We start from the raw sequence: 26,799 nt of genomic DNA on the forward strand, positions 1-26,799 counted from the left end.
CTTATAATATATCTTGTTTAAAAATGTAGATATTGTGGTTTTGTCGTTGTTCAACATTGATATTGTACAGTTTACAGTTATTTCATTCACGAATGGCAGAGAAAGAATAAAACCTTTTATTGTGGAGGGCCCAAACGGAAGCGGCGCGTTTAACTGTGTTTATTTCAAAATGGCGAAGGGTTGATCCTCGGTGAACAAGTGTGGGGGTTTTGCGTCGTTTTTCGGTCGCGGTCACTGCAGCTGGTGTTGGGCGGGAATGAGGAATGAGGAAGGCGGTTCCGTCCAGTGGACCGGATGTCTCGTGTGAAGCCGACGGCGGTGCTGTGGCTGCTGATCGCTGGCAGCTCTTTGTTTCTCTTGTTTCAGCTTTATTACTACCGGAAGTACGTCAGCAAGGTCAGACGCCTTTTAAAAGTTTGACACATTGACTGCCATTCATGTTGCCAAGTAAGAATGGGCATTCCAATGCTATTTTAGTACTTTAGTTCCAGAGAGCCATCATTGTCAATAACCTGTGACCTCTTCCACAGTCTGGCCCTCACGTCCTGAGCCACACAGGTCACTTGAAAGACAACCACCTCCAATGGGTGAGTAGATCCAGTGATTGTAGCTAATGCTTGAGGCTAGTCATGTAGCTAGTGATTGTTGCTAATGAGTGAGGTTAGTCATGTAGTCCCGAGTTCAATCCCACCCTCGTCAGTCTCTGTGTGGAGTTTGCATGTTCTCCCCGTGCATGCGTGGGTTTTTTCCGGGTACTCCGGTTTCCGCCCACATTCCAAAAACATGCTAGGTTAATTGGCCACTCCAAATTGTCCATAGGTATGAATGTGAGTGTGAATGGTTGTTTGTCTATATGTGCCCTGTGATTGGCTGGCGACCAGTCCACGGTGTACCCCGCCTCTCGCCCAAAAGACAGCTGGGATAGGCTCCAGCACCCCCGCGACCCTCGTGAGGATAAGCGGTAGAAAATGAATGAATGAATGAATGGTCATGTAGCCAGTGATTGTAGCTAATGAGTGAGGCTATTTTACGTAGCTAGTGATTGTAGCTAATGAGTGAGGCTTGTCATGTAGCTAATAATTGTAGCTAGTGAGTGAGGCTATTGATGTAGCTAATGATTGTAGCTAACGAGTGAGGCTGGTCATGTAGCTAGTGAGTGAGGCTAGTCATGTAGCTAGGGATTGTAGCTAGTGAGTGAGGCTAGTCATGTAGCTAGGGATTGTAGCTAGTGAGTGAGGCTAGTCATGTAGCTAGGGATTGTAGCTAATGAGTGAGGCTAGTCATGTAGCTAGGGATTGTAGCTAATGAGTGAGGCTAGTCATGAGGCTAGTGCAGGGGTCGGCAACCTTTACTATGAAAAGAGCCATTTTACCCAATGCCCACTGAAGAAAAATAGCCTGGAGCCGCAAAACATATAGTATGTTTAAAACAACATTGGAGGGAATTTGGGGGTATCAAAGTAGTTCAGATAAGAAAAGACGAGTTGGAGTACTCTTGCTAGTTTTGGAGATAAACTTACATAAATGTATGTGTAAACTACTGTAAACGTAAAAACAAGTTCCCATGCCGCTGTTTTTAAATTATCTCGAATTTATTTTTTAGATTTGTAGGTAAGTATTACTTGTTTTTCTTCATGTACTGAACTGGATAGCAGTCAGAACTCACTCAGGATGCATTCATGGTCTCAGACAAAGTTGGATTTTTTAAAACTCATTACAAAAGACGTGCATTTTCCCCACTCGGGTGTTAAAAATATTCAAGCATCGCAAAGGGAGCCACAATAAAGAGGCTGAAGAGCCACATGCGGCTCTGGAGCCGCAGGTTGCTGACCCCTGAGCTAGTGATTGTAGCTGGTTCATCCATGCTCATCTCGCTGGTGAGCGCATGAAGAAGCCTCCTGTGTTCTCAGCAAACCACAAAGACGTTTCTGGCGTTGTCACGCCGTTTCCACCTGCCGCTGTTCCTCGCTGACACGGCGGTGCTCAGACTCCTGACCCAGGATGCATTGAGGCAAGGTGAGCGGTTGGCAAGTGTGGAGCACTGTAGCTTCCTGTGCACTGGCCGGCCAATCACGTCCTTCGCCGTGCTGGCCAACTCGTGGAAGTATGACGTGAGTGTCGGCGAGGGGAGCAAACATGGTGGCTCCTGGCATTTGTTGAAGTCATTTCCTTTTTTTGTCAGGCCGCTTTGCTATCGGCGGCCCAGCAGAAAGGCTTTGAGCTGATGGAGCTGCGAGGGCAAGACCCCCGATTGGCCAGTTTAGACATCCAGTCAGCGCACGAGATTCCTCTTCACCTCCTGCTCCGCCTCCACGGTTACATCATTCAGGTGGGCAGGGCCAGGCTGCCCATGTGACCCTCCAAAAAGGTCACGTGCTAATTGTTGTGGTGTTGTCTGCTTTTATTTTGGAGGTGGTCTTCCTGTATGAGCGTGGTGGTAACTACCTATGGCATGGGCCAATTCGCCTCCAAGCCAATGCTGACCGCAGCTTCGCTCCTTTCACAAGCCTGGACTTTGGACGCCACGCCGGCGCCTACAGCAGGTTGTGTGATGCCGTGGGGATGCTGCTGATGTTTTACCAAGCCAACCATGGCGTTGTCTCATACGCAGGCCATTGCTGGTACTGACCGTCCTGGACGGCCTGGACGTTCGTATCCCGCACAACATTTCCAGCTTCCTGTTTGAGCGGCAGCAAGCTCGCTTCCTCGAGTGCCGTCACAGTGATGCCCGCCGCTTCCTGCAGGTGCCACCCACACAAACATCAATCACATGACCATCTTTCATTTTGTGTGTGTGTGTGTGTGCGTGTGTGCAGATCTATCCTGACGACGTGTCTCCTGAGGCACTGGATTTTCGGAACAAAGCAAAGTCTTTGCTTCTTTTGGCTGCACAAACCCTCACAAATCTTCACATCCCATTCTGGATCAGCAGCGGAACCTGCCTGGGTACCACAACCCAACACAACACTCTGAAGGCCGGCGATACAGTAGCACACACTGTAGCATACTAACAGTAGAGCAACCTCACACTGTAGCATGCTCAGAGTTTAGTAGGCGTATGTTGTAGCATCCTAACAATGTAGCTGCTCATGCTGTAGCATAGTAATACAGCAAGCTGTCACTATAGCAATATAGCAGGCTCACCCTGTAGCATGCTAGCAATATACCGCCCTTACACTGTAGCATACGAACAATATAGCAGGCTCACACTGTAGCATGCTAGCATTATACCGCCCTTACAGTGTAGCATACGAACAAAACAAATACAGCAAGCTAAAGCAGAAGCATGCTAACAGTAAAGCAAGCTAAAGCAGAAGCATGCTAACAGTAAAGCAAGCTAAAGCAGTAGCATGCTAACAGTAAAGCAAGCTAAAACAGTAGCATGCTAACAGTAAAGCAAGCTAAAACAATAGCATGCTAACAGTAAAGCAAGCTAAAGCTGTAGCATGCCACAAATACAGCAAGCTAAATCAGTAGCATGCTAGCATTATACCGCCCTTAAACTGTAGCATACGAACAATATATCAGGCTCACATTGTAGCATGCTAGCATTATACCGCCCTTACAGTGTAGCATACGAACAATATAGCAGGCTCACACTGTAGCATGCTAACATTATACCACCCTTACACTGTAGCATATGGACAATATAGCAGGCTCACACTGTAGCATGCTAACATTATACCGCCCTTACACTGTAGCATACGAACAAAATGAACACAGCAAGCTAAAGCAGAAGCATGCTAACAGTAAAGCAAGCTAAAGCAGAAGCATGCTAACAGTAAAGCAAGCTAAAGCAGTAGCATGCTAACAGTAAAGCAAGCTAAAGCTGTAGCATGCCACAAATGCAGCAAGCTAAAGCAGTAGCATGCTAACAATGAGTAACAATTTCATCCACTCTGCAGGCTGGTTCAGGCAGTGCAGCATCATCACGTACAGTCGTGATGTTGACATCGGGATTTTCATCAGCGACTTCCGCTCTGACATCATCACAGCATTCCAGGCTGCTGGCCTGTCACTCAAGCACAAGTTCGGAAAGGTGAAGGTGTGGATGGAGGTCGTACTTGATGTTTGTTGACCTTTGACATGCTTTTGTCTGCAAGGTGGAGGACAGTCTAGAGCTTTCCTTTGTGAGGGACAACGTCAAGCTGGACGTCTTCTTTTTCTACCAGGAACAAGATGTCACGTGGAACGGGGGCACGCAGGCCAAGAGCGGCAAGAAATTCAAGTAGGTGATTGGATGAGTGCTGAAACAACAAGAAACTACAAACATGGCGGGGAGGAGTCACCGCCTGCTGAATGATGGAAATAAGTTAACCTTCAACAGGTACATCTTCCCTCGCTTCTCCTTGTGCTGGGCGGAGCTTGTAGATGTCAGAGTTCGGGTTCCGTGTGAGACGCTGGAGTACGTGATGGCCAATTATGGCCCGGCCTGGAATGTCCCGCTGAAGACGTGGGACTGGAAGTCTTCTCCAGACAACGTGCAGGAAAATGGGGTGTGGCCTCTCTCTCAGTGGGAGGAGCTTATTCAGGTTTATTGACCTTCATGAAAACGTTCCCCGATCCTTTTTATGTTTGTTAAATCCATTCTAAGAAGCTTGTACCCCAGCAATAAAATGGCAGCAGTAATATCTGACTGCTTTATTGTAGCGTATGTACATCAATTCCAACATCCATGACTGACCCATCATCTTACCCGGCCTGACTGACAGTTAATGCCACTTTGATCAGGTTGAGTTGTGAACATGGCCAATGGCTTCCTAGAAGCCACTATTGCCACATAGAGTGTACATGCACATACAGTACAAACCACGTGCTACATGCATACAACATACAGTACAAACCATGTGCTACATGCATACAACATACAGTATAAACCACGTGCTACATACATACAACATAGAGTATAAGCTACATGCATACAACATACGGTATAAACCACGTGCTACATGAATACAACATACAGTATAAACCACGTGCTACATGCATACAACATACAGTATAAACCACGTGCTACATGCAAACAACATACAGTATAAACCATGTGCTACATGCATACAACATAGAGTATAAACCACGTGCTACATGCATACAACATACAGTATAAACCACATGCTACATGCATACAACATACAGTATAAACCGCATGCTACCTACATACAACATACAGTATAAACCACATGCTACATGCATACAACATACAGTATAAACCGCATGCTACCTACATATAACATACAGCATAAATCACATGCTACATGCATACAACATACAGTATGAACCATGTGCTACATGCATACAACATACAGTATAAACCACGTGCTACAGGCATAAAACATACAGTATAAACCATGTGCTACATGCATACAACATACAGTATAAACCACGTGCTACATGCATAAAACATACAGTATAAACCATGTGCTACATGCATACAACATACAGTATAAACCATGTGCTCCATGCATACAACATACAGTATAAGCATGTGCTACATGCATACAACATACAGTATAAAACACGTGCTACATGCATACAACATACAATATAAACCACGTGCTACATGCATACAACATACAGTATAAACCACATGCTACATGCAAACAGTATAAACCACATGCTACCTGCATACAACATACAGTGTAAACCACATGCTACCTGCATACAACATACAGTATAAACCACATGCTATCTGCATACAGCCGCTTTAAATGGCCACTACTTTTTTCTACTTTTTATGCCGCTTATCCTCACGGGGGGAGGGGGGTGCTTGAGTCTACCCCAGCTGCCCTGCCGTGGACTGGTGGCCAGCCAATGGCAGGGCGCGTAGACAATGTAGAGGCGCCAATGAAACTAACGTGTATGTTTTGGGGATGCGGGAGGAAAGCGGAGTACCGCAGAAAAGGAGAACATGCTAACCACTCCGTTACTGTGAAGGCAGTTATTGTAAAAAGGCTTAAGTCGATGTGGGCGGGGCCAGTGGACATCCGGGCAAGCAGGTCACGTGGCGCTGTGCATCGTGACGGGAATCAGCTGACTGCGGTCGAGAGCAGCAGGTCCACTCATTCGTCGAGTCCTCGTCGTTGTTTCTGTGTTGGAGTCGTCCGTCATGGCGAGTCAGTCTCAGGGCATCCAGCAGCTGCTGCAGGCCGAGAAGAGAGCCGCAGAGAAGGTGGCGGAAGCCCGCAAACGTGAGTAGCAGCGCCGCGCCAGATGAGCTAGCTTGCTAGCCTAGCTTGTTAGGCCGCTTTCCCGATGCCTCGGTTGAGCGGCTTGAAAGACTTCAAGACCTAAGACAACATTTAAGATTTTACTAAGACAACATTTTACAGCTTAACACGTGGCGCGTTGACGTGATCAACGATGGCTCAATGAATGAATGAATGAAATGCTAACAGAATGAACGATTGACTGTAACTACACTCAACAAAACATTGCTGAGTGTAGCCATTTTCACGGGTTGAGCTGTAACAGTGTTGCAGATGAAATTGTCCGCAACCTAATTAAGAACCACTTTGTTGGAAAGTGAATTGGTTACAGGTGGTACAGGGGTATTGGTTCATCTCCACTTATGAGAAGGAGTAAAAGTCAGCCACTGGTGAAGGTTAACAGCATGTATTGTCAAACCGGGAGAACGAGAAGGTGATTCTGAGAAGAAGAATCGTGAAGAAGGAAAGTCAGCCCAAGATCGCCTTGGATTGGTATCCATTCCCAGATCAGATTGAATTTCTGTCTTCCAATGACGGTAAATGCCTGGAACCTTCCTGGCCTTTTGGTTCTCCCACAATGATGTCCACGTTCCTAACTTTCTCATGGCTCACGTTTTCCCAATACTCAGGTGTTCACAGAAACTCCTGGAAATAAATATATGGATCTGGTCAGCTCTTGAATTCATCAAATATTATCACACAAGAGCCATCTATTATCCTCACTTGGGCGAGAGGTGGGGTACACCCTGGACTGGTGGCCGGCCAATGGCAGTGCACATGTAGATAATCATTGACATTTGGAGAATGGAACCAGGTCTTCCCATCTCCTGACCGTGTGGCCTGCATGCTAACCACTCCTCTACCGTGTGGCAAGCTGTAAAGATGTCAAACATAAACATGGTTCACACGTCTATCGCTCATATGAAGATGCAGATTAGACATTTCACATATCTCCAAAGCATCAGCCATATGATGATAGACTTGTCCAATGGTACAGTACATGTATTTTTTACCTTGACCTACCTCCCTAATAGATGCCAGCCTCTGCACACATTGCTACTAGTACGTCTTCACCCAAGTCAATACTTCCTCACACCAACGTCCCTTTGCCTCACCATGACAGCTTTTCATCTATTAAAGTCCGCTCTTGAGATATCGCTGTTGATACCGCACTTGATATCATTTATACCAGCATAAGTAATTTTCTTATAATTGGAAGACTCTACAGCGGTATATAGGGAAAAAAAGGAAAATATATATATGTATATATATGTGCACAATTGAATGAATGCATGGATCCAACCCTATTGTCATGGATGTTGTCATGACATTGAGTCAGGTGTCACTCACATGACGGCTTCCAGTGATGATGATTGTGTTTCAGGTAAGAACCGTCGGCTGAAGCAAGCCAAAGAAGAAGCTCAAGCTGAGATAGAACAGTATCGACTACAGAGGGACAAAGAGTTTAAGACCAAAGAGGCAGCGGTGAGGATACTGACTACTGCTATGTGTGACGTATAGAGTATATCCTTACATACTATATATACTACAACCACATACACTAACCCACCAATACTCTCAAATACACAACCGTCAATCATCTGGTTGAAATACATGGCTCACCCCCCCCCCCCAACCCCCCTCCAAACCATCCCGCTAACCTGACCTTGAGCTTTTGCTCTGATTTCAGATGATTAGCAATAAAAGTGTGATGTAAGGATTCGACGAGTGCGGCTTAGAGCATGATAGGAGGACTTGGACAAAGGCTCGCTATCTGATATGTCATTAGAAACCCTACAACGTGTGTAATACATGACTACCATCACAGAAGTAATGCTTCATACATATGATGGAGGTCAAACCTGAAGCAATAACTGCAGACGTTGAACTAGAGCCCCCTGGCGTCCAAAGCACATCATTACAACGGCAAAGGCCAGTCATCAGCAATGTTTGAACCAGGATGATGTACCAGTACATACATTCCCACTGCTAAATGTACACTGTCATTGATTTCATCCAGGCCCTCGGTTCCCATGGCAACAGTGCAGTGGAGGTGGACAAGGACACGGCCGAGCGCATGAGTCGTATCCAGGCCAGTTACCGTGGAAACCGGGAGTCTGTTCTGGGTGATCTGCTGCGCCGTGTGTGCGACATTAAGCCCGAGTTCCACGCCAACTACCGCGTGGCTGGCTGATGGCGATGATGATGATGATATGCCAGCGATGTTATTCAATATTCAAATGCTTCTTTCCTCGTCCAGTTTAAATGTAGTTTTTCCTTTTATGATTGGCTGCTGATCATAAAAGCATATGTGACAGTTCCTCTTTGTGTATGTGATGTCTGTGAATCAGTAAATATTCTATTCTCTACTATGTTGTTGGTGCAAAAATGAGTCAAATGAGGAAGCAGTGGCAGTCACAAGGCTGGTCACATGACTGATGTCACCTGATGTAAATAAAGAGCTTGAGATGGCATTCTCTTTTGCATTGTGTGCTTTGTTGACAAAGTCCAGTTGGAAAAAGTACAAAGAAGAAGCCACTGCGCATCACGTGGTTTCTTGTCATCAACTCGGTGACGTGGCTGCCATTAAATCCGCCCCCTGTGTTGACAAACGTGTCCTGATTGGCCGGCTGATGACTCGGGCTCGTCCCCCAGGATCTGCGTCTGCGCGCCATGACGTCATACGCGGAAGTGGCAGCTCACTTCTCAGACGAGACGGTGACGAGAAGCTAAGAGGAGACAAGTTTTGGTCGTTTTTCCTCTTAACAAGTGTCGTGTTAGCTGAAGCGACTGAGTTGGCGCCACGACGACAGACAGGAAGTAGAAGAATTCCCGGAAGAACTACAGGTCAGTCGAGGGTGTTTTGAGAGTCACTGACCTCTGCTGGGAGCATGTTGGTTTTTTTTAGCCTTAGCATGAACACACACATACACACACTATATACATACATATATGCATATTTATATACATGGAAAAATTGAAAAGCGTCACGTGAAGGCTATGTGTAGCTTCAGGTCAAAGGTCAGACAAGTCTCAGCCGACAGGTGAAAGTCTCAAGGCCAACATTTGATGTTAGTACCTGAGGCGTGCGTGTGGTTGTACAGTGTGTGAAGATGAGCCGTTGTGTGATTGACAGGTGAGCAGGGTGTCATCCATCTGTCAAGGAAAAGCGCTAGAAAACGGCAAGATATGTCTTCTGAAAGACAAGCTGGGCTAATGTAATCGTGTTTTGGCCTAAACCGACTGTAATTTGATTGGCCAGTGCCCCTGCGTAGCCTGCGGCCAGCAGCCAATCAGATTATGGCGGAGTGTGTTTTTGTTGATGCTAACGGGAGGGAGGATACACAGTTTTCAATGTGGACACGGTGTTTGTGTGCAGTTATGGACCGGCACCGCAACCACAGCGCCATGCCGATGGACCACACCCACCACCATGATCACACCATGCCCGTGCCCACTGGCAGCGGCGGACATGACCACGGGAATCACGGAGGACACGGCGGAGGCATGGTGGGTTCCAGCTTGATGTTGTCACATGCTAATGCTCACGCTGACGCTGTTGCCTAGGCGATGACCTTTTACTTCGGCTGCCAGAACGTGGAGCTGCTCTTCAGCGGACTGCTCATCAACTCACCTGGAGGTCACCATCATTACACCTCAGCTGTCTTCTCCTCTTTGCTTTGATTGACCACTCTTCCTCACCCTCTGCTCCAATCAGAGATGGTGGGAGCGTGTCTGGCCGTCTTTCTGCTGGCTGTCCTCTACGAGGGCCTGAAGATCGGTCGAGAGGCGCTGCTGCGTCGCAGTCAGGTCAACGTGCGCTATAACTCCATGCCCCTTCCCGGCGCAGATGGAACCGTGCTCATGGAGACGCACAAGACCGTTGGGTTGGTTGCTAACGCTAACAATGTATACTATACAACAACAATACTTATGTGTACATTGCATTGTTACTGTGCGTATGAAACCCAGTCATGTTAGAGTGATGCTTTACTTGACTGGATGACGTCTTGGTACACTTTGTGTCGGCGTTCTAATTAGCATAGCAACTTAACGCTAAACAGACTCCTCTTGTCTTCTCAGGCAGCGAATGCTAAGCCCCGCCCACTTCCTGCAGACACTTCTGCATGTCATCCAGGTGGTGGTCAGCTACCTCCTGATGCTGGTCTTCATGACATACAATGCCTACCTCTGCATCGCCGTGGCGTTGGGCGCCGGCACCGGCTACTTCCTGTTCAGCTGGCGAAAGGCGGTGGTCGTGGACATCACAGAACACTGTCATTAGTGCGTGCTTGTTAGTTTGTTGTTGTGACTTTCTTTAGGTTGTGGATACGCCAACAAGTGCTTTACTGTAAGATGGCACGTTAGCGCAGCAGCTAGTGGATGACAAAGCATGACTTGGTAACCGTGGTAACACAGTGCTAGGTTAATTTGCGCACTGTAGTTGGCCACTAATAAAATGAGTAGAGAAACTGGTAAATCGTGGAGTGGCTGAAGCAGTGGATGATGATGATGATTAGCCGACGCAGTCCGTGCTGCCTAGCTGGTGCTCACTAGCGGCTAATGTTAGCTCAGCTGTGTTTTATCAATTTGACTTTTTATTCATCTGATCAGTTTAGTTCAGTTCATGACACCGCTGCCTTAACTAGCCAATGAGTCTTGTTAGCCAACATTGTTGATTGTTTTTCACTCAGAATAAATAAGCACTGACAATTCCTGAGTGAAGGGACCAATCAGACAGCAGGACATCTTTGTCAAAATCAGTAAACCAAATAAAGTTTGTGTAGAAAGGGCGTTATATGTGTATTATTCACTTTAGTTATGTTTGGAGGAGTGATAAACAGAGTTGTTTTATTCGTCTGCCCTTTGACCCCTGTCCCCTGCCGGTTGGAGCATCATTTCACCATCAGGCCAGCAGGGGGCAGCAGCAGCGAGCTAGAGGAAGCTACACCTTCCGGGTCACACAGGCGACAGGTGGATGTTGTTTTGCAGCGGCTCAAGTTGATCTCTTGCTTCTCCTGTCGACCCCCCCATGGCCTCAAGGCGACCGGACAGCTTCGATGGGCTCGTCTACCGCGGCCGAGATGATCCCAATTACGGAGCGGGCTACTCGCTGCGGAGCGCCGGCGGCCCCGCGGAGTCGCAGCATCACCATTGGGTCACCACGCCGCCGGACATCCCCGGTAGCCGCAACCTGCACACAGGAGAGCGGACGCCCTTGTACGACGAGCCCCCGGGGGAGTCCGGAGTTGCTCGGGAGTGGGACGCGGCGCAGCCTGGCGGGGCGCCTGCTGGTGAGGCTTTTAGCTTAGTTAGCTTCCATGCTAATGGTGACGCCGTCTGTAAGGGTCCCCTTGAAGCTGTTAACCGTGAATAATCATCGTGTCTGTCTTGTTGTGAACGTGTATCACACATCGTTTGAAGGGGCAAACATGAAGGGCATCGTCCAGCTATTGATTTTGTCTCGGCGGTCGTTCTAATGGAGATTATTTCCAGGTGCGGTGTGTAGCGGTTGGTTACTTCCTTGGGGGCGCTCACCTTCACGAGCACTATTATCCCGCCTTCTTCCTGCTCGGGACATTGAAGCCACGCCCACAGTGCTCACACCTGCAGCTCCAGTATTTTAACAATAATGATGCCTCCTGCTATAAATACAGAAAACATCCGCTATATATTGACTATAGTTCCAAATGTGAGTGTTTATGTAGGTTATATCAAACAGTTTATACAGCATGCAAGTTAGTCCAAATGTTAGAAATGTAACATACGTATATATGTCAAGTCCAACCATCAGCTATGATATACTATTCTAGATGAATGAGTGGTTGAAATCACAATGATATTCAATATGGCCATAAAGATAATAATAATAATATGTAACATTCATTATGGAATGGAATGAAATGGCCTTTATTGTCATTATACAAGATGTACAACAAAATTGGAGAGCTTCTCTTTTCAGTGCAGTAGTCAAGTTTAAAAAACAAAAAAGGTATATAAAGTAGAGTAAAAAAGACAATTTAACAAGATATATACAAGATATCCAAAATATACACATAGTATTGCGCAGGAGCAGATATATTAATTTTAGTGCAATGATCAATGGGTCATAGTACAAATAATGACTGGTGTGTACAGATGAGTAAAGTCACATATGAGTGTATTGTAATGGGTTGTTAAATAAATAAATACGATTGAGGTAGTAACAGAGGCAGTGATGGAAAATATTGCACATTTACATTATGCTAATGACCGGGTATGTACGGGTATGTCTGAGTTCAGGGTGGTGCTGGCTCTTGGGAAGAAGCTGTTTCTCAGTCTGCTTGTTTTTGCCTTGATGCACCTGTATTATACACACTTCATGTATTAAATACCTGTATCCATGTGTAGTACAAGAAATGATGATGTAAAAGACAATGCAGCACAAGTCAAGGCAACATATTCAAAAGCTTTCAGCAATGGCCGCATTTTCCTATCCATCATCAAATAATAATGGAAGACACAGACGTGTAAAAAACACAAATTTTTATACTGGAGGTCATGACGCAAAGCATACCGCTTCCTTACGCACACACACACACACACACACACACACAAATAAATGGCAGGCTGCTGATCGTATAGAAGTGACAGTAATAACCAGGCAGTGACATTGTATTAATATCGCTTGTGATTTAGCACGTATAGACAACAATAATTGGCCTATGGCCTATTTACAGTCCCCAATCAACCTCCCTGTTAACTGGTTGAATATACTTTTATACTAAGTATGCTGAGTGTATGCAGAAATAATGTATGAAAGATATTTCTTTATGATGTGATGACATGGCGTGCAGATATAAAGATATTGTCTGTGTCGTTACAGAACAGCTGAATCGCGTGGCTGGTTTCGGGATCGGGCTTGTCAGGTGATCTGCTGATGATGAGTCATATTGATCATGTGACCTACAGAGGTGTTAATGAGTGTCCACCTCCAGTCTGTTCACAGAGAACGTCCTGACCCATCCCTGCGTGGTCTTCCGCAGACAGTGTCAGGTGACATCACGCGTCCGCCATGGCTGACGTACGTGCACACCAACCGGCTTTGTGTTTGTGTGCAGGTCAACTATCACGCACGCTGCTACCACCTGACGCCATTCAGTGCCCTCGCCGTCATGTACTCCATCAGCAAGGCCCAGGTGAGTGATCACAAGGGGTGCCGGGGGTGTGTCCCGTGGTCACGTGACGCCGCGTGTGTGTGTCCGCGTCAGGGTCCCAAGGCGCTGTGGAAGGGGATGGGAAGCACCTTCATCGTGCACGGCGTCATGCTGGGAGCGGAGGGCGTCATCAGCGAACTCACGCCATTACCACGGTAACCAGAAGCCATCAGCACCAGGTTGGTGGTGGGTAGGGGGCGTGGCCTAAACAAAGCGCGTGTGTGGCTACAGGGAGATTCCTCACCGCTGGAGCGTAAAGCAGCTGGCGGCTCACTTCCTGCTCAAAGGGTTAGTTGTTATTCCTCCGCTTCCTGTGGAAACACTCATTCATGCTGCAACTTCCTGTTGGCAGCTTGACCGCTGTGGTCGCACTTCCTTTCTACTGCTCCAGCCTCATCGAGACCGTGCAGGTGATGGATGGATGGATGGATTGATGGATGGATGGATTGATTGACATGGCATATAACCATCACTCTGATGTGCTGCAGAGCGAGATCGCACGAGATGATTCATCATCGGGGTTGCTCGACTGCGTGCGTGAAGGTTTGGCTCGCCTGCTGGGTGTGGGCGCTCCTCACAGTCGCCGCCTGCTTCCTCTCAGCTGCCTGCTACTTCCTGCCCTCGCACACGCTGTCCTGCGTTACGCCATCGCCGCCTCGGTGCAGCGCGTCGTGCTCTGGCTGCACCATCGCAACAAGAAGTGGCGCCACAGCCCGTCCGACCCGCTGGAAGCCCACTTCCCCGAGCTGGCAGCGGCATGGCTGGGATCGCTGGTGGCGGACGTGGCAGTGTTCCCGCTGGAGACGGCGCTGCACCGCCTCGGCCTGCAGGGCACCCGAACCATCATTGATGCCACCGATGGGGTGATGGTGGCGGGAAATGGCGGCAGCCCACTCGTGCTGCCTGTCAACACGCAGTATGACGGCTTTGCCGACTGCCTCCACGCCATTCGACGCAAGGAGGGCTGGCCGGGTTTTTACCGCGGCTTTGGAGCGCTGGTGGCGCAGTTTGCGCTGCACGGCATCTTGCTGGCTGCCGCCCGGACACTTCTGGGGTTGCTGCTGCTGGAGGCCAAGGTCAGCTAGAGGCTTGCCATACAAGATGCAACATCCTGGGCCTCTCACTGTCACCATGGCAACAAGAATATAGCGATATAATGTGCTGGCGGTGATCACATTGCTAGCTTAGTTTTAGCCTAGCACAAAGACTTGTGGAAACATGATGTCACTTTCTGTCTGTGTATGCATGAAGCCAATAACTTGTTCAGTTGTCACGAAACAAACCTTTTCAGACCAAAAATCTGTTTTTGTGGAACATTTTGCTGTCAATATGAAATAAAAATAAAGATAACAAAAATGTTTCTTTATTTCGTTGAAGCCTTAATATTTGTTCGGGTTTCGGAGTGAGTTTTTGTGACAGCGGAACCTTTGTGTCGATGTTCCTGGTTTCCACACGGACACTTCCTCACCGCGCAGCTTCGCGTTTGTCCGCGTTCGCCGCTCCTTTGCCTTGCGCGGTGTGTTTGATTGACAAAAGTTGGCAAATTGGTTCACATTGATCAAACTACAGACTTTTTGCGTTGATGGCGGGAAGCGGTAGCACTTTGTTCTCCGGCTTCCGGGTTTTGGGACTTTACAGCGATCATGTGCCGCACGTGCTACGCTACCATCAGAAACACCGCGAGTTCTACGTGGTGACGTCGGTGGGCAAGTGTTTGCACACGTATAACGTAAGAACATTCTTCAAAGTTGTCTATATGTGATTAGGAGCAGATCGGCAGTTCGATTAAGCGATTGAATCGACGTTGTGACGTAATTGATGAAGGCGCTTATTTATTTCAGGTGGCTCATTTGGGCATCGTCTCTGTCAGTGAGTATACTTAACTTATGAGTATACTTAACTTATGAGTATACTTAACTTTACTTAACCTTGCCGGTAAGCGCCGGGCCCTGATTGGCAGCCATGTTGTGATGCTCCTAGGTAACAGCCTCCAGGATGACATCACCTGCGTGGCAGCAGACAGGATGCTGGTGTTTGCAGCTTCAGGACGACTCGTCTGTGCCCTCGCTAGGAATAAAGAGGTCACGTGGTGGTAGGGGCACGCAGGTGTGGGGATGGGCGGGGCTCAGACGGTTTGCTCTCTGTGCAGGTGGTGATGCGTTACAGCGCTCACAAGCAGGAAGTGCGTCTGCTGCTTGCTTTGGGTGATCACCTGATCTCGGCCGACGCCGGTGGACACGTCATCGTGTGGGATGTCCACAGTGGCGGTGAGGGTGCAGCCTGATTCATTGCCCGCCGTAGCCGTGACAAGCGCTAACACGTTGATGTCCTCGCAGACATATACCTGCAGCTGCGATTCGACCCCAGCACCTTCAACGTGACGGCCATGATGCACCCCAGCACGTACATGAACAAGGTGCTTCTGGGAAGCTCCCAGGGTGCATTGCAGCTGTGGAACGTGAAAAGCAGGTTAGCTATAGCGGTAGCCGTAGCGGGAGAAGGTGAAGAAGTGCTGACTGCTCCTTGTGCTCGCCAGCAAGCTGCTGTACACGTTCCCGGGCTGGTCGGCGGGGGTGACCGTTCTGCAGCAGGTGAGCACGCGGAATCCATCTTTTGTACTCGCAGCTGACCCGCATCGCTCCGACATTACCTTCCAGAGCCCGGCGGTGGATGTGGTGGGTGTCGGCACGGCAACGGGCCGCATCGTCCTTCACAACATCCGAACGGACCAGACACTGATGACATTCACACAGGACTGGGGACCGATCACATCACTGGCCTTCAGGACAGGTGACGTCCACTCTCCACCCTGACCTTTGACCCGAGCATTCAAACACCTTTCTGTGCAGACGGCCCCCCCATGGTGACGTCCGGCAGTCCACAGGGTCACTTGGCGTTTTGGGACCTGGAGCGTCGGCAGCTCGTGGCTCAGCAGAGACACGCCCACAACACAGCAGTGGCGGGCGCCACCTTCCTGCACGGCGAGCCGCTCCTGGTTACCAATGGAGCCGACAACGCCGTCAAGGTGAGCGCTGTCTCCATGGAAACACTCTTTCTGCCGTCTGCTCGCCAATGAACAAGGGTGCTCTTTGTCCAGGTGTGGATATTTGACCAGGACAGGGGCGGAGCCAGGTTGCTGAGGAGTCGCCAGGGGCACAGTGCCCCGCCCGCTGCTATCTGTCACCATGGCAACGATGGCAAGAACATCCTGAGCGCAGGTGAAAGCGGAGAAGCCAATCCATCTCCTCTTTGTCCCCTGTTGACCCGCAAATGTCTCCCTCTGCAGGTCAGGACGGGACACTGCAGTCTTTCTCCACTGTGCACGAGCGCTTCCACAAGAACCTCGGACACGGTGCGTGCCTGACTCCGCCCACTTGCAGCGTGATTGCTTCATTAAGTGTCGAAACTTTCAGCTCCTCTCAACCAATCCCACATGGTCTGCGTGTGTGTGTGTGTAGGCTCCATCAATAAAAAGAAAGAACAGAGGAAGAAGAAGGACATGTCCCATGAGCAACTCCGCCTCCCTGCTATCACTGCATTCTCCTCTGGTTGGCACACACACACATACACACACACATACACCTGTATCCGCTGATGGCAGCTGTGACGTGGATGTTGATTGACAGCCACAGCCCGCCAGGCAGACTGGGACGGCATTGTTGCTTGTCACCGCGGTTGCCAAGCAACCACCACCTGGAACTACCAGCGATGCACCATGGGAGCTCATCACCTGCAGCCGCCAGGTGGCCCCAGCGACACCATCGCCACGGTAAACCCAGCATCGTCATCATCATCATCGTTGTCGTGACCACTTCCTGTGTCCTTTCCCAGGCCGTTGACATCACTTCCTGTGGAAACTTTGCAGTTGTGGGCTCATCGTGTGGCCGGGTTGACGTGTACAACCTGCAGTCTGGACTTCATCGTGGTTGCTATGGAGACGACCAGAAAGGTAACTTCTGTTTTGGGATTGGTCTCTTCACCCTCTCTCTCTTATTAATTCCTCCCTCTAAAAGCTCACAGCGGTGTGGTGCGAGGGGTCGCCGTCGACGGGCTCAATCAGCTGACTGTGACCATCGCTTCTGATTACCTTCTGAAGTTCTGGCACTTCAAGAAACGCAAACAGGAAAAAGAGATCAAGTTAAACGCTGCACCAGCTAGCATGACGCTCCACAGAGACAGGTAGCTAACATTTAGCATGATAGACGGGTGGCTAACATTTAGCATGATAGACGGGTGGCTAACATTCAGCATGATAGGCGGGTGGCTAACATTCGGCATGATAGGCGGGTGGCTAACATTCGGCATGATAGGCGGGTGGCTAACATTCGGCATGATAGGCGGGTGGCTAACATTCGGCATGATAGGCGGGTGGCTAACATTCGGCATGATAGGCGGGTGGCTAACATTCGGCATGATAGGCGGGTGGCTAACATTCGGCATGATAGGCGGGTGGCTAACATTTAACATGATAGACTTGTCGCTAACATTCGGCATGATAGGCGGGTGGCTAACATTTAACATGATAGACTTGTCGCTAACATTCGGCATGATAGACGGGTGGCTAACATTTACCATGATCAATTATCACAAAGCTAATGATTGTGTGTGTGCTTTCTTGTCAGCGGGATGTTAGCAGTAGCTTTGGATGACTTCACAGTTTTGGTTGTTGACATGGAAACCAAGCGAGTGGTCAGGAAGTTTTGGGGTCACCATGGCAACACAACCGACATGGTGAGCTAATGCTAATTCTAATGCTAAGGGGTAGCGTGATGATGTTGGTTTTGCTTTGTTGAGACTTTTAGTCCGGACGGTCGCTGGCTGGTGACGGCGGGCATGGACTGCACCATTCGGACGTGGGACCTCCCCTCTGGAAGGTGAGAGTGGGACACTCCATTGTCCAGGCTCCACTGTGACGGCGACCCAAATGAATGTGCTGTTTTTCCCGCCAGCCTTGTTGATTGCTTCCTGGTGCCCATGGCGCCGGTGGCCGTGTCCATGTCACCGACAGGAGACTTCCTGGCGACAGCCCATGTGGACAGTCTGGGGGTTTACTTGTGGTCAGGACCGCTTCTTTTTCTCGCTGGGAAGAAATGACAACAGCCAATCACAGAGTAACTCTCCTCCTCAGGACCAATAAGAGCCTGTGTGGGCCGGTGGGGCTCCGCCCTCTCCCTGCAGACCACCAGCCAGAGGAGGAGGCTCTGCCAGGAACAGCGGAGCTGGAGGTGAAACAGGAAGTGACACCAGAGGAGGCGGAGCATGCCTTCCAGTCACCCGAGCAGTTAGGGGCGGAGCTTGTGACCCTGTCCCGGCTGCCAGAGTCGCGCTGGAAAAGTCTTCTTCACCTGGACGCCATCAAGGTGAGCGCCACACGGCAGACGGCTGATGTCACATGACCTGACCCTGCCAACCTTTCAGAGGAGGAATAAACCTGCCTCGGCGCCTGTGGCGGGAACGTCTGCGCCGTTCTTCCTGCCCACCGTGCCGGGCCTCACGCCGCGCTTTGCCCCGCCCATACAGCAAGTGCAGGTAGTGGTGTCATCATGTTGGGACTTCATGGACATGTATTGATTTGCCTTCATTGTGTGTGTTAGTCCAAGGTGTTGAGCTGCGGTCCACTGTCTCCGAGGTCACAGTTCAGTAGCGCTCTGGAGGCGTGTCTTCAGGCAGGGTCATGTGAGTGACGGGCGGGAAAGCTTTCTTCTGTCTTGGATGTTTTTAATCAGCGGTGCTCGTGTTCCTTTGCAGTTGACGTTCCCATCAAGCTGTTGAAGGATTTGGGACCGTCTGCGCTCTCGCTGGAGCTCACCGGTCTGTCACCTGAAGGGGGCGGAGACAGCAGCCTCCTGTTGGCATTCATGGCCATGATTGACAGTATGTTGGCCAGTGGGCGGGACTTTGATCTGGCTCACGCATACCTGTGTCTGTTCCTCAAGGTGAGTCCATCACAGCTTTGACACGTTTTATTGTGAAAATCTAACGTGGCCTTCTCTCTGCAGCTTCACCTGCGCTCGCTGTCACGGGATGCGGGCGCCGTGGAAGCGTTGCTCCGCCTCTCCCGGCAGCTGGAGGCGGGTTGGGCGGAACTGCGGTCGTCATTGAACCAGTCGCTTTGTCTGCTGACGTACGCCAAGAGCGCACTGCTGTGAACTTTGTCAACCATGACCTTCATCTTCGTCCGTTTGTGTGTGACAGTTGCCATGACAACGGGTTTTTTCAACTTCAACAAGTCCAATTGAAAGACCATGAGGAATTTCTTGCTTGTCAAGACCAACATGAATAAATAAACATGTATCTTTGCCAGGGGGGCCAATCAGCACTCTTATTCTAATGGCAGGAAGTGTCCACACGTCCGTCCATACGTCCGTCCCTCCCTCTGTCGGTCCATACGTCCGTCCCTCCCTCCCTCTGTCCATCCATCCATTCATTCGTCCCTCCCTCCCGCTGTCGTCCATACGTCCTTCCCTCCCTCCCCCTGTCCGTCCCTCCCTCTGTCCATCCATACGTCCGTCCCTCTCTCCCGCTGTCCATCCATTCGTCCGTCCCTCCCTCCCGCTGTCCATGCATCCATACATCCATCCCTCCCTCTGTCCTCCATTCACTTTCTATGCCACTTATGCTCACTAGGATATGCTGGAACCTATCCCAGCTGTCTTGGGGCAAGGAAGAAATGTCAGCAATGCTTATTGTAATGACGGAATGAAGTAATGAGGAAATGTTTCTCGAGCCAGAAAACATAACATGATGTTAGCAGGGGGAATGTCGGAACAGATATTCTTCTTCTTCTTCCTCTTTGGGCTTTTCTCTCCTGGGCTTTTCTTCACCTTCTGTATCTCTTCCCCCTGGAACCTCACTCTTCCACTTGGGTGATGTAATGTCAGCCAGAGATTCTCATCATAGTGAAATTGTGATTCTTCCTTGGGGCACATTTTATATATTTACACATTTATATATTGAGTGATACCTCATTCGTTATGTTTTACTTATTTATTTGAGTGCTTGTGTATGTTTTAACTTTGTTTTAAAAAAAAAGCTAGCAGTGCGTCGTTTGACGTCACTTCCGCACACACAAGATGGCGGCCTCCTTGTGGACGGTGTGCAGGAGAGCTTCCGGGCGGAGCAGCGGCAGGTATTTGGATCATGACGTGAAATGTCAACCTAAATCTGAATTGAAGTGTGACACAAAAGCAGTGACCATTTCTGGTCACGTGACCCGTCAACTTCCGTGTCGAATTTCTCGCGCGCGGCTTGTCAGCGCTCGTGACGTCGTGTACGATTGACAAGGAATCTTCTCGACATTTGTCACGTGCGAGAAAAGGATCTATTGATCAGTTGAATGATGACTTTCAGAAGGAAACGTTTAGACAACGTGGAGCGGAACATCCGGGCATCGTATGACGTGGCCTCCATATTGTTTATTGCTGATTATCGTCAACAGCCATGAAAATCAGTCACGTATCATTTGATGAGTCTTGGCGAATTGGAGGCCGGAGCCTATCCCAGCTGACATTGGGTGTGGTGTTCAGGGTCAATCACAAAGAAGTGGGCGTGCTTAGGACAGTCCATGGTATTAGCATATGAGCGATTCTAGCAATGAAATGCTAAAGCTAACGTGTATGTTCCAGATTACACCCCGTCAGCTGCTGCCAGAGACGCTTCCTGAACTCTGGTAAGTTTGGAAGTTCTTCTTGATTTTGTCGGCAAGTTCCCGCCCTCAAAGGAAGGCTCTCTCTCCCTGTCAGGTGGTGGCTTCCTTATCCGCCCCCGACCACTCCCTGTCCTGGTGGTGACGGGTGGCAGTTACCTTGGTTACCAGCATTACAAGAGGGCAAAGCAGGAGGATGGCGCTCCGCCCTCTCTGGCCACGCCCACAGAGGTAATAGCATGTTGGTGATGCCCCCTCAGCGGAGGGGCGGAGCCTGATGAAGGTGAAAGAGGGCGGCTCAAGTCAGGCTGAATCACTACTTAACGTCCCCCGGGTTGTTTGGGCACGGTGAGCAGCTCGCCCTGTCGCCCCGCCATGGAAAATGGCGCCAGCGTGACCTGTTGTGGCGGATGAGGCGGTAAATGGAGGGGGAGGCAAGCAGCAGCTATGCCAGGGGTGGGCAAACTTTTTGACTCGCGGGCCGCATTGATATGACAAAATTTAAATTGATAAAACCATCAAAAGGTTGGCTCAGGCCATAATGCCAGGTTGTATGTTGAGTTTAAATGAAATACTTTGGAAAGATTGGGCGGGCCGTATTCAAACACTTGGCGGGCCGGATGTGGCCCCCGGGCCGTAGTTTGCCCATCCCGGAGCTAGGCTGAGGTGAGAATCGGGATGCAGAAGTGGATGTGCGTGTTGTGGAAGATCTCACTAGGCGTGGCTAATTCCGCTTGATGCCCACATAGCTAACCCACTTAGCACGCATCCTAGCTAAGTATGGGCTTGGAAGTGGTTAGGGTAACCCTTCATGGTGCACCCCTGACAACTTGCACGCCACTTCGGGCTGTACCATGAACACATCTGGTGCGTCCAGACTCCTTCCTGCTCTCCATAGACATATGACGCTCACCGCACTTCCTGCTGCAAAAGAAATAGGCAAGGATTACCCATACGCTAGCTAGCATTTACGTAGGAACATACTCTACATGTGCCCCATATGAAGTATACTGTATGCTAGAAAATACAGGGTGACCTAAAAGCATCTTATCAATGCTTTCAATGCTTTCTATCTGAACGAAGCACATACAGTACATGATATATACTATATATGTATATACGTATGTGTGTATATATATATGTATATATACAGTATCTTTACTCTATCTTTAAGATATACTGTATATATATCATGTATATCTGTACAAAAGATATACAATACAGATATATTATGTATATCTGTACTAAAGATATACAGTACATGATATATATATACTGTATATCTTTACTAAAGCTATACTGTACATGATATATATACAGTATATCTTTACAAAAGCTATACTGTATGATGTACATGATGTTTTGTCATCAGATTAATCATGGTTTTCAAATGAATTAATCGTGATTAAGCGTACCCCTGTGACCTTAGGGAAAATACGCGGCACAGAAGATAGATGGATGGTTCCTTTCATAGCAGATTATTTGAATCAGACATGACCTGTTTTACTGGGATAGGCTCCAGCAACCCCCACGACCCTCGTGAGGATAAGCGGTAGAAAATGAATGAACTATTTTATTATGAGCAATGAGGAGTTGCGTTCAAAGAGCACTTACTAGCTTTAGGCTAATCACTTTCTCACACAGGGACATGGAGCTTTGTTTCATTTCCAAATGCATCAGGTGTTGAGACAGCAGTGTTGTCATTGGCTGATATTTACATTGACAGGTAGACGTGTGTCTGTGTGTGTGTGTGTGTGTGTGCATGTATGAGTGTGTGTGAGTGAAAATGAAAGTTAGCTTCCTCCTCCTCCTCTTCACCAAATGGTTCAATCAGACTGCAGCTGCCACATTTGGCGCTCCATCGTCTGAGCATGCTCAGAGCAGGACTGCGTGGCTCCCACCCGTGGCGTCGCTGGCCAATCGCATTTGTGTGGCACTTCCTGCCTGCCAGCGCTCTGCAGCCACTGGCCAATAGAGTGAGAGGTCCGCTTTGACTGGCCAAAGAGTAGAAGTCATTCTCTGACGAGCTCTTCTTTGTCACGCTGCTGGGGGCGGAGCCTTTGTCAAACCGTACTTTTCTGTCCATCCCATAGGTGGCGCTCTACCGCTCGTTCCCTACACGTCTCCTGTCTCGGGCGTGGGGTCGTGTGAATGGCGTGGAGCTCCCAACCTGGCTACGCAAACCAGTCTACTCGCTGTACATCTGGACCTTTGGTGTCAACATGCAGGTGCACACGCACACACACACACACAAACACAGCATTCCATGAAGTAATACTGCAGTATAGCAATCACATCATCCAATGTACTCGATACACGATATACTTCATGTACTTGTATTATTACTAATACAGTAGATGTGTCTTACACGTTTACATATGGGTGGGGTTTAACATGTTTACATATGGGTGTGGTCTAATACATGTGGGTGTGGTCTAACATGGTTACATATGGGTGTGGTCTAACACGTGGGTGTGGTCTAACACAGGTGTGTGTGGTCTAACACATGTGGGTGTGGTCTAACATGGTTACATATGGGTGTGGTCTAACACATGTGGGTATGATCTAATGCGGTTACATATGGGTGTGGTCTAACACGGTTAGATATCGGTGTGGTCTAACATGTTTACATATGGGTGTGGTTTAACTTGTTTACATATGGGTGTGGTCTAATACATGTGGGTGTGGTCTAACATGGTTACATATGGGTGTGGTCTAGCACATGTGGGTGTGGTCTAACATGTTTACATATGGGTGTGGTCTAACACATTTACATATGGGTGTGGTCTAACACATTTACATATGGGTGTGGTCTAACACGTTTACATATGGGTGTGGTCTAACACATGTGGGTATGATCTAATGCGGTTACATATGGGTGTGGTCTAACACGGTTAGATATCGGTGTGGTCTAACATGTTTACATATGGGTGTGGTTTAACTTGTTTACATATGGGTGTGGTCTAACACGTTTACATATGGGTGTGGTCTAACACGTTTACATATGGGTGTGGTCTAATACATGTGGGTGTGGTCTAACGTCGTTACATATGGGTGTGGTCTAACACATTTACATATAGGTGTAGTCTAACACATGTGGGTGTGATCTAACGCGGTTACATATGGGTGTGGTCTAGCACATGTGGGTGTGGTCTAACATGTTTACATATGGGTGTGGTCTAACACATGTGGGTATGATCTAATGCGGTTACATATGGGTGTGGTCTAACACATTTACATATGGGTGTGGTCTAACACGGTTAGATATCAGTGTGGTCTAACACATTTACATAAGGGTGTGGTCTAACACGCTTACATAAGGTTATGGTCTAATACATGTGGGTGTGGTCTAACACATTTACATATGGGTGTGGTTTACCATGTTTACATATGGGTGTGGTCTAACACATGTGGATGTGGTCTAACACGGTTACAAATGGGTGTGGTCCAACATGTTTACATAAGGGTGTGGTCTAACACATGTGGGTGTGGCCTAACACGTTTACATAAGGGTGTTGTCTAAAACGTTTACATAAGGGTGTGGTCTAACATGTGGGTGTGGTCTAACATGTTTACATAAGGGTGTGGTCTAACACATGCGGGTGTGGTCTAATATGTCTACATATGGGTGTGGTCTAAAACATGGTGATGTGGTCTAAGATGTTGGTGTGGTCGCATGTTGATGTAGTCTAAGATGTGGGTGTGGTCTAACACATATGTGGGTGTGGTCTAAGACAAGTGGGTGTGGTCGCATGTTGATGTGTGGGTGTGGTCTAAGACGTGTGGGTGTGGTCCAACAGGAGGCGGCGGTGGAGGACTTGCATCACTATCGTAATCTGGGAGAGTTTTTTCGTAGACGTCTGAAACCAGCCGTGCGGCCACTGTGTTCTTCCTCATGCCTGGTAAGTCGTGTCCTTTTCAAGCTCCTCCCCCATGCGCCCGAGGCCCCACCCTATCACGCTGTAGGCGAGATGCCCACTGTGATGTCCTCTTTGAAAAAGAGCGTCAGGTCTGACTGGGCCCTCCGTGTGGTCTGTCAGGTGTCTCCGGCTGACGGCAGGATCCTCCACATGGGTCGCGTGAAGAACTCGGAAGTAGAGCAAGTCAAGGGTGTCACTTATAGTCTGGAAAACTTCCTGGGGCCCCAGCATGGGCAGAGCAATGGTAAGACCGCCCACACTGCATGGTGGAGCGGTAGTATTGACCGTAGACGTCTCTGCAGACCCCGCGTCTTCGTCCTTCAGGGACCGCCTCCTGACGAGTCCAGACAACGAGCTGTTTCACCTGGTGGTCTACCTGGCACCCGGCGACTATCACTGCTTCCATTCGCCGACGGACTGGAGGGTGGAGCTCCGCCGACACTTCCCAGGTGAGACGGCGCACGGAGGCTGGGGCGGCCATCTTTGTGCTGATGTTCATGTCCTGGTCAGGCTCCTTAATGTCGGTCAGCCCGGGCGTGGCTCGCTGGGTCAAAGAGCTTTTCTGCCTTAACGAGCGCGTGGCGCTGAGCGGCCGATGGCGGCACGGCTTCTTCTCATTGACGGCTGTGGGCGCCACCAACGTGGGTTCCATCCGCGTCTACTTCGACCAGGTGAGTTGGTCACGTGACCTGGAGAGATCACCGGCTCCAAAGTCTGGGTGTTTGTGCTCAGGATCTGCAGACCAACATGCCGCGCTACAGCAAAGGGTCTTTCCACGACCACAGCTATGTTGCCGTGGGCGACCGGGCGCTGTCCAGGGAGGGGCTGGCCTTGCAGAGGGGGGAGGCGGTCGGCGAGTTCAACCTGGGTTCTACCATCGTCCTTCTCTTTGAAGCCCCCAAAACCTTCACTTTCAGCGTGCACCCCGGACAGAGAATCAGAGTGGGGGAGGGCCTTGGCGCCTTCTAATGACTGACTTCCTGTCTGGCTCTGGAACCTTCCTGGCATCCTCAAACAAACTGTGTGTGTGTACATACTAGTGTGTGTGTGTGTGTGTGTGTGTGTGTGTGTGTGTATATATATATATATATATAAAATCATGTATATACAGTGCATTGGGAAAGTATTCACCGAGCTTGGCTTCATTGTTTGCACATTTGTTTATGTCACAGCCATATTCCATATTTTTCTCAAAAATTCTACACACAGTGACAAAAAATGTGAAAAAAAGTTTATTTTTAATTGTTGCAAATGTATTACAAATAAAAAAAAAGAATGATGAAAGACATTAGTATACATAAGTTTTCACAGCTTTAGGACAATGACCCTAAGCACAGCCAAGATCTCAAAGGAGTGGCTTCAGGACATCTGGGTGAATGTCCTCCAGCGGCCCAGCCAGAGCCCAGACCTGAATCCAATGGAACATCTCTGGAGAGGTACCGCAAAGAGGAACGGCAACACTGGCCCAAGATGGGGGTGCCAAGCTGGGGCATCATAGTCAAACCCCCCCAAGGCTGGAATTGACCAAAGGGGCAACAACAGCGTATTGGGAAAAAATGATTGAATACATTTTGGAATAAAGCGAATAATTTTTATACGGTATACCGTATAGATTCTTCTATCCATCCATTTTCTCTACCGCTAGTCCTCACAAGGGTGGGGGTGCTGGAGCCTATCCTAGCTGCCTTGGGGCGAGAGGTGGGGTCCACCCTGGACTGGGTACCAGCCAATGTCCTGCGGGGATACATGAGATGAATAATGCTGTCATGTGGGGAAGTATTTACGGAAGTATATTACAATATACTTGTATAGTATACTTGGGGAAGTATTTAC

General features: G+C 48.9%; 6 protein-coding genes across 7 annotated transcripts; all 6 read left to right on the top strand.

Annotated features, from left to right (window-relative positions):
• The first annotated feature begins 143 nt into the window (after positions 1-143).
• On the top strand, positions 144-4,628 carry fktn (fukutin). The gene is made up of 10 exons (XM_058056819.2): positions 144-396; positions 531-587; positions 1,910-2,110; positions 2,182-2,328; positions 2,412-2,542; positions 2,611-2,743; positions 2,816-2,945; positions 3,905-4,038; positions 4,103-4,227; positions 4,327-4,628. The coding sequence occupies exons 1-10, from the start codon at positions 295-297 to the stop codon at positions 4,538-4,540; spliced, it is 1,374 nt and encodes a 457-aa protein (XP_057912802.2). The 5' UTR covers positions 144-294; the 3' UTR covers positions 4,541-4,628.
• Positions 4,629-5,984: 1,356 nt separating this feature from the next.
• Positions 5,985-8,679, top strand: atp6v1g1 (ATPase H+ transporting V1 subunit G1). Its single transcript, XM_058057571.2, has 3 exons — positions 5,985-6,187; positions 7,590-7,690; positions 8,226-8,679. Exons 1-3 carry the CDS (start codon positions 6,106-6,108, stop codon positions 8,397-8,399), a joined length of 357 nt encoding a protein of 118 aa, XP_057913554.1. The 5' UTR covers positions 5,985-6,105; the 3' UTR covers positions 8,400-8,679.
• Positions 8,680-8,823: 144 nt separating this feature from the next.
• Positions 8,824-10,999, top strand: slc31a1 (solute carrier family 31 member 1). Its single transcript, XM_058057570.2, has 5 exons — positions 8,824-9,052; positions 9,585-9,715; positions 9,773-9,845; positions 9,924-10,092; positions 10,289-10,999. The coding sequence occupies exons 1-5, from the start codon at positions 8,839-8,841 to the stop codon at positions 10,488-10,490; spliced, it is 789 nt and encodes a 262-aa protein (XP_057913553.2). The 5' UTR covers positions 8,824-8,838; the 3' UTR covers positions 10,491-10,999.
• Positions 11,000-11,116: 117 nt separating this feature from the next.
• Positions 11,117-14,744, top strand: slc25a46 (solute carrier family 25 member 46). Its single transcript, XM_058057569.2, has 8 exons — positions 11,117-11,499; positions 13,071-13,113; positions 13,183-13,240; positions 13,306-13,383; positions 13,456-13,556; positions 13,633-13,689; positions 13,754-13,811; positions 13,890-14,744. Exons 1-8 carry the CDS (start codon positions 11,238-11,240, stop codon positions 14,484-14,486), a joined length of 1,254 nt encoding a protein of 417 aa, XP_057913552.2. The 5' UTR covers positions 11,117-11,237; the 3' UTR covers positions 14,487-14,744.
• A 94-nt stretch (positions 14,745-14,838) lies between these two features.
• Positions 14,839-19,789, top strand: wdr36 (WD repeat domain 36). Its single transcript, XM_058057478.2, has 22 exons — positions 14,839-15,130; positions 15,243-15,270; positions 15,382-15,482; positions 15,551-15,668; positions 15,738-15,870; positions 15,938-15,992; positions 16,059-16,191; positions 16,251-16,426; positions 16,499-16,619; positions 16,688-16,753; positions 16,860-16,949; positions 17,028-17,170; positions 17,233-17,350; positions 17,415-17,580; positions 18,024-18,132; positions 18,196-18,275; positions 18,351-18,458; positions 18,530-18,761; positions 18,820-18,930; positions 18,996-19,077; positions 19,150-19,337; positions 19,401-19,789. The coding sequence occupies exons 1-22, from the start codon at positions 14,984-14,986 to the stop codon at positions 19,548-19,550; spliced, it is 2,655 nt and encodes an 884-aa protein (XP_057913461.2). The 5' UTR covers positions 14,839-14,983; the 3' UTR covers positions 19,551-19,789.
• Positions 19,790-20,461: 672 nt separating this feature from the next.
• On the top strand, positions 20,462-26,568 carry pisd (phosphatidylserine decarboxylase). 2 transcript variants are annotated; one of them, XM_078799145.1, is made up of 9 exons: positions 20,462-20,530; positions 21,027-21,070; positions 21,144-21,277; positions 23,140-23,274; positions 24,847-24,948; positions 25,087-25,210; positions 25,269-25,415; positions 25,477-25,637; positions 25,680-26,568. In XM_078799145.1, exons 1-9 carry the CDS (start codon positions 20,475-20,477, stop codon positions 25,857-25,859), a joined length of 1,083 nt encoding a protein of 360 aa, XP_078655271.1. In that variant the 5' UTR covers positions 20,462-20,474; the 3' UTR covers positions 25,860-26,568. The 2 variants fall into 2 exon arrangements, with proteins under 2 accessions (XP_078655271.1, XP_057913464.2); XM_058057481.2 differs by having other exon boundaries at positions 25,699-26,568.
• The last annotated feature ends 231 nt before the right edge of the window (positions 26,569-26,799 follow it).

The sequence above is a fragment of the Doryrhamphus excisus genome, linkage group LG19, assembly GCF_037039965.1.
Source record: "Doryrhamphus excisus strain RoL-2023G ecotype Guam linkage group LG19, RoL_Dexc_Guam_v1.1, whole genome shotgun sequence".
Taxonomy (NCBI): Eukaryota; Metazoa; Chordata; class Actinopteri; order Syngnathiformes; family Syngnathidae; genus Doryrhamphus; species Doryrhamphus excisus.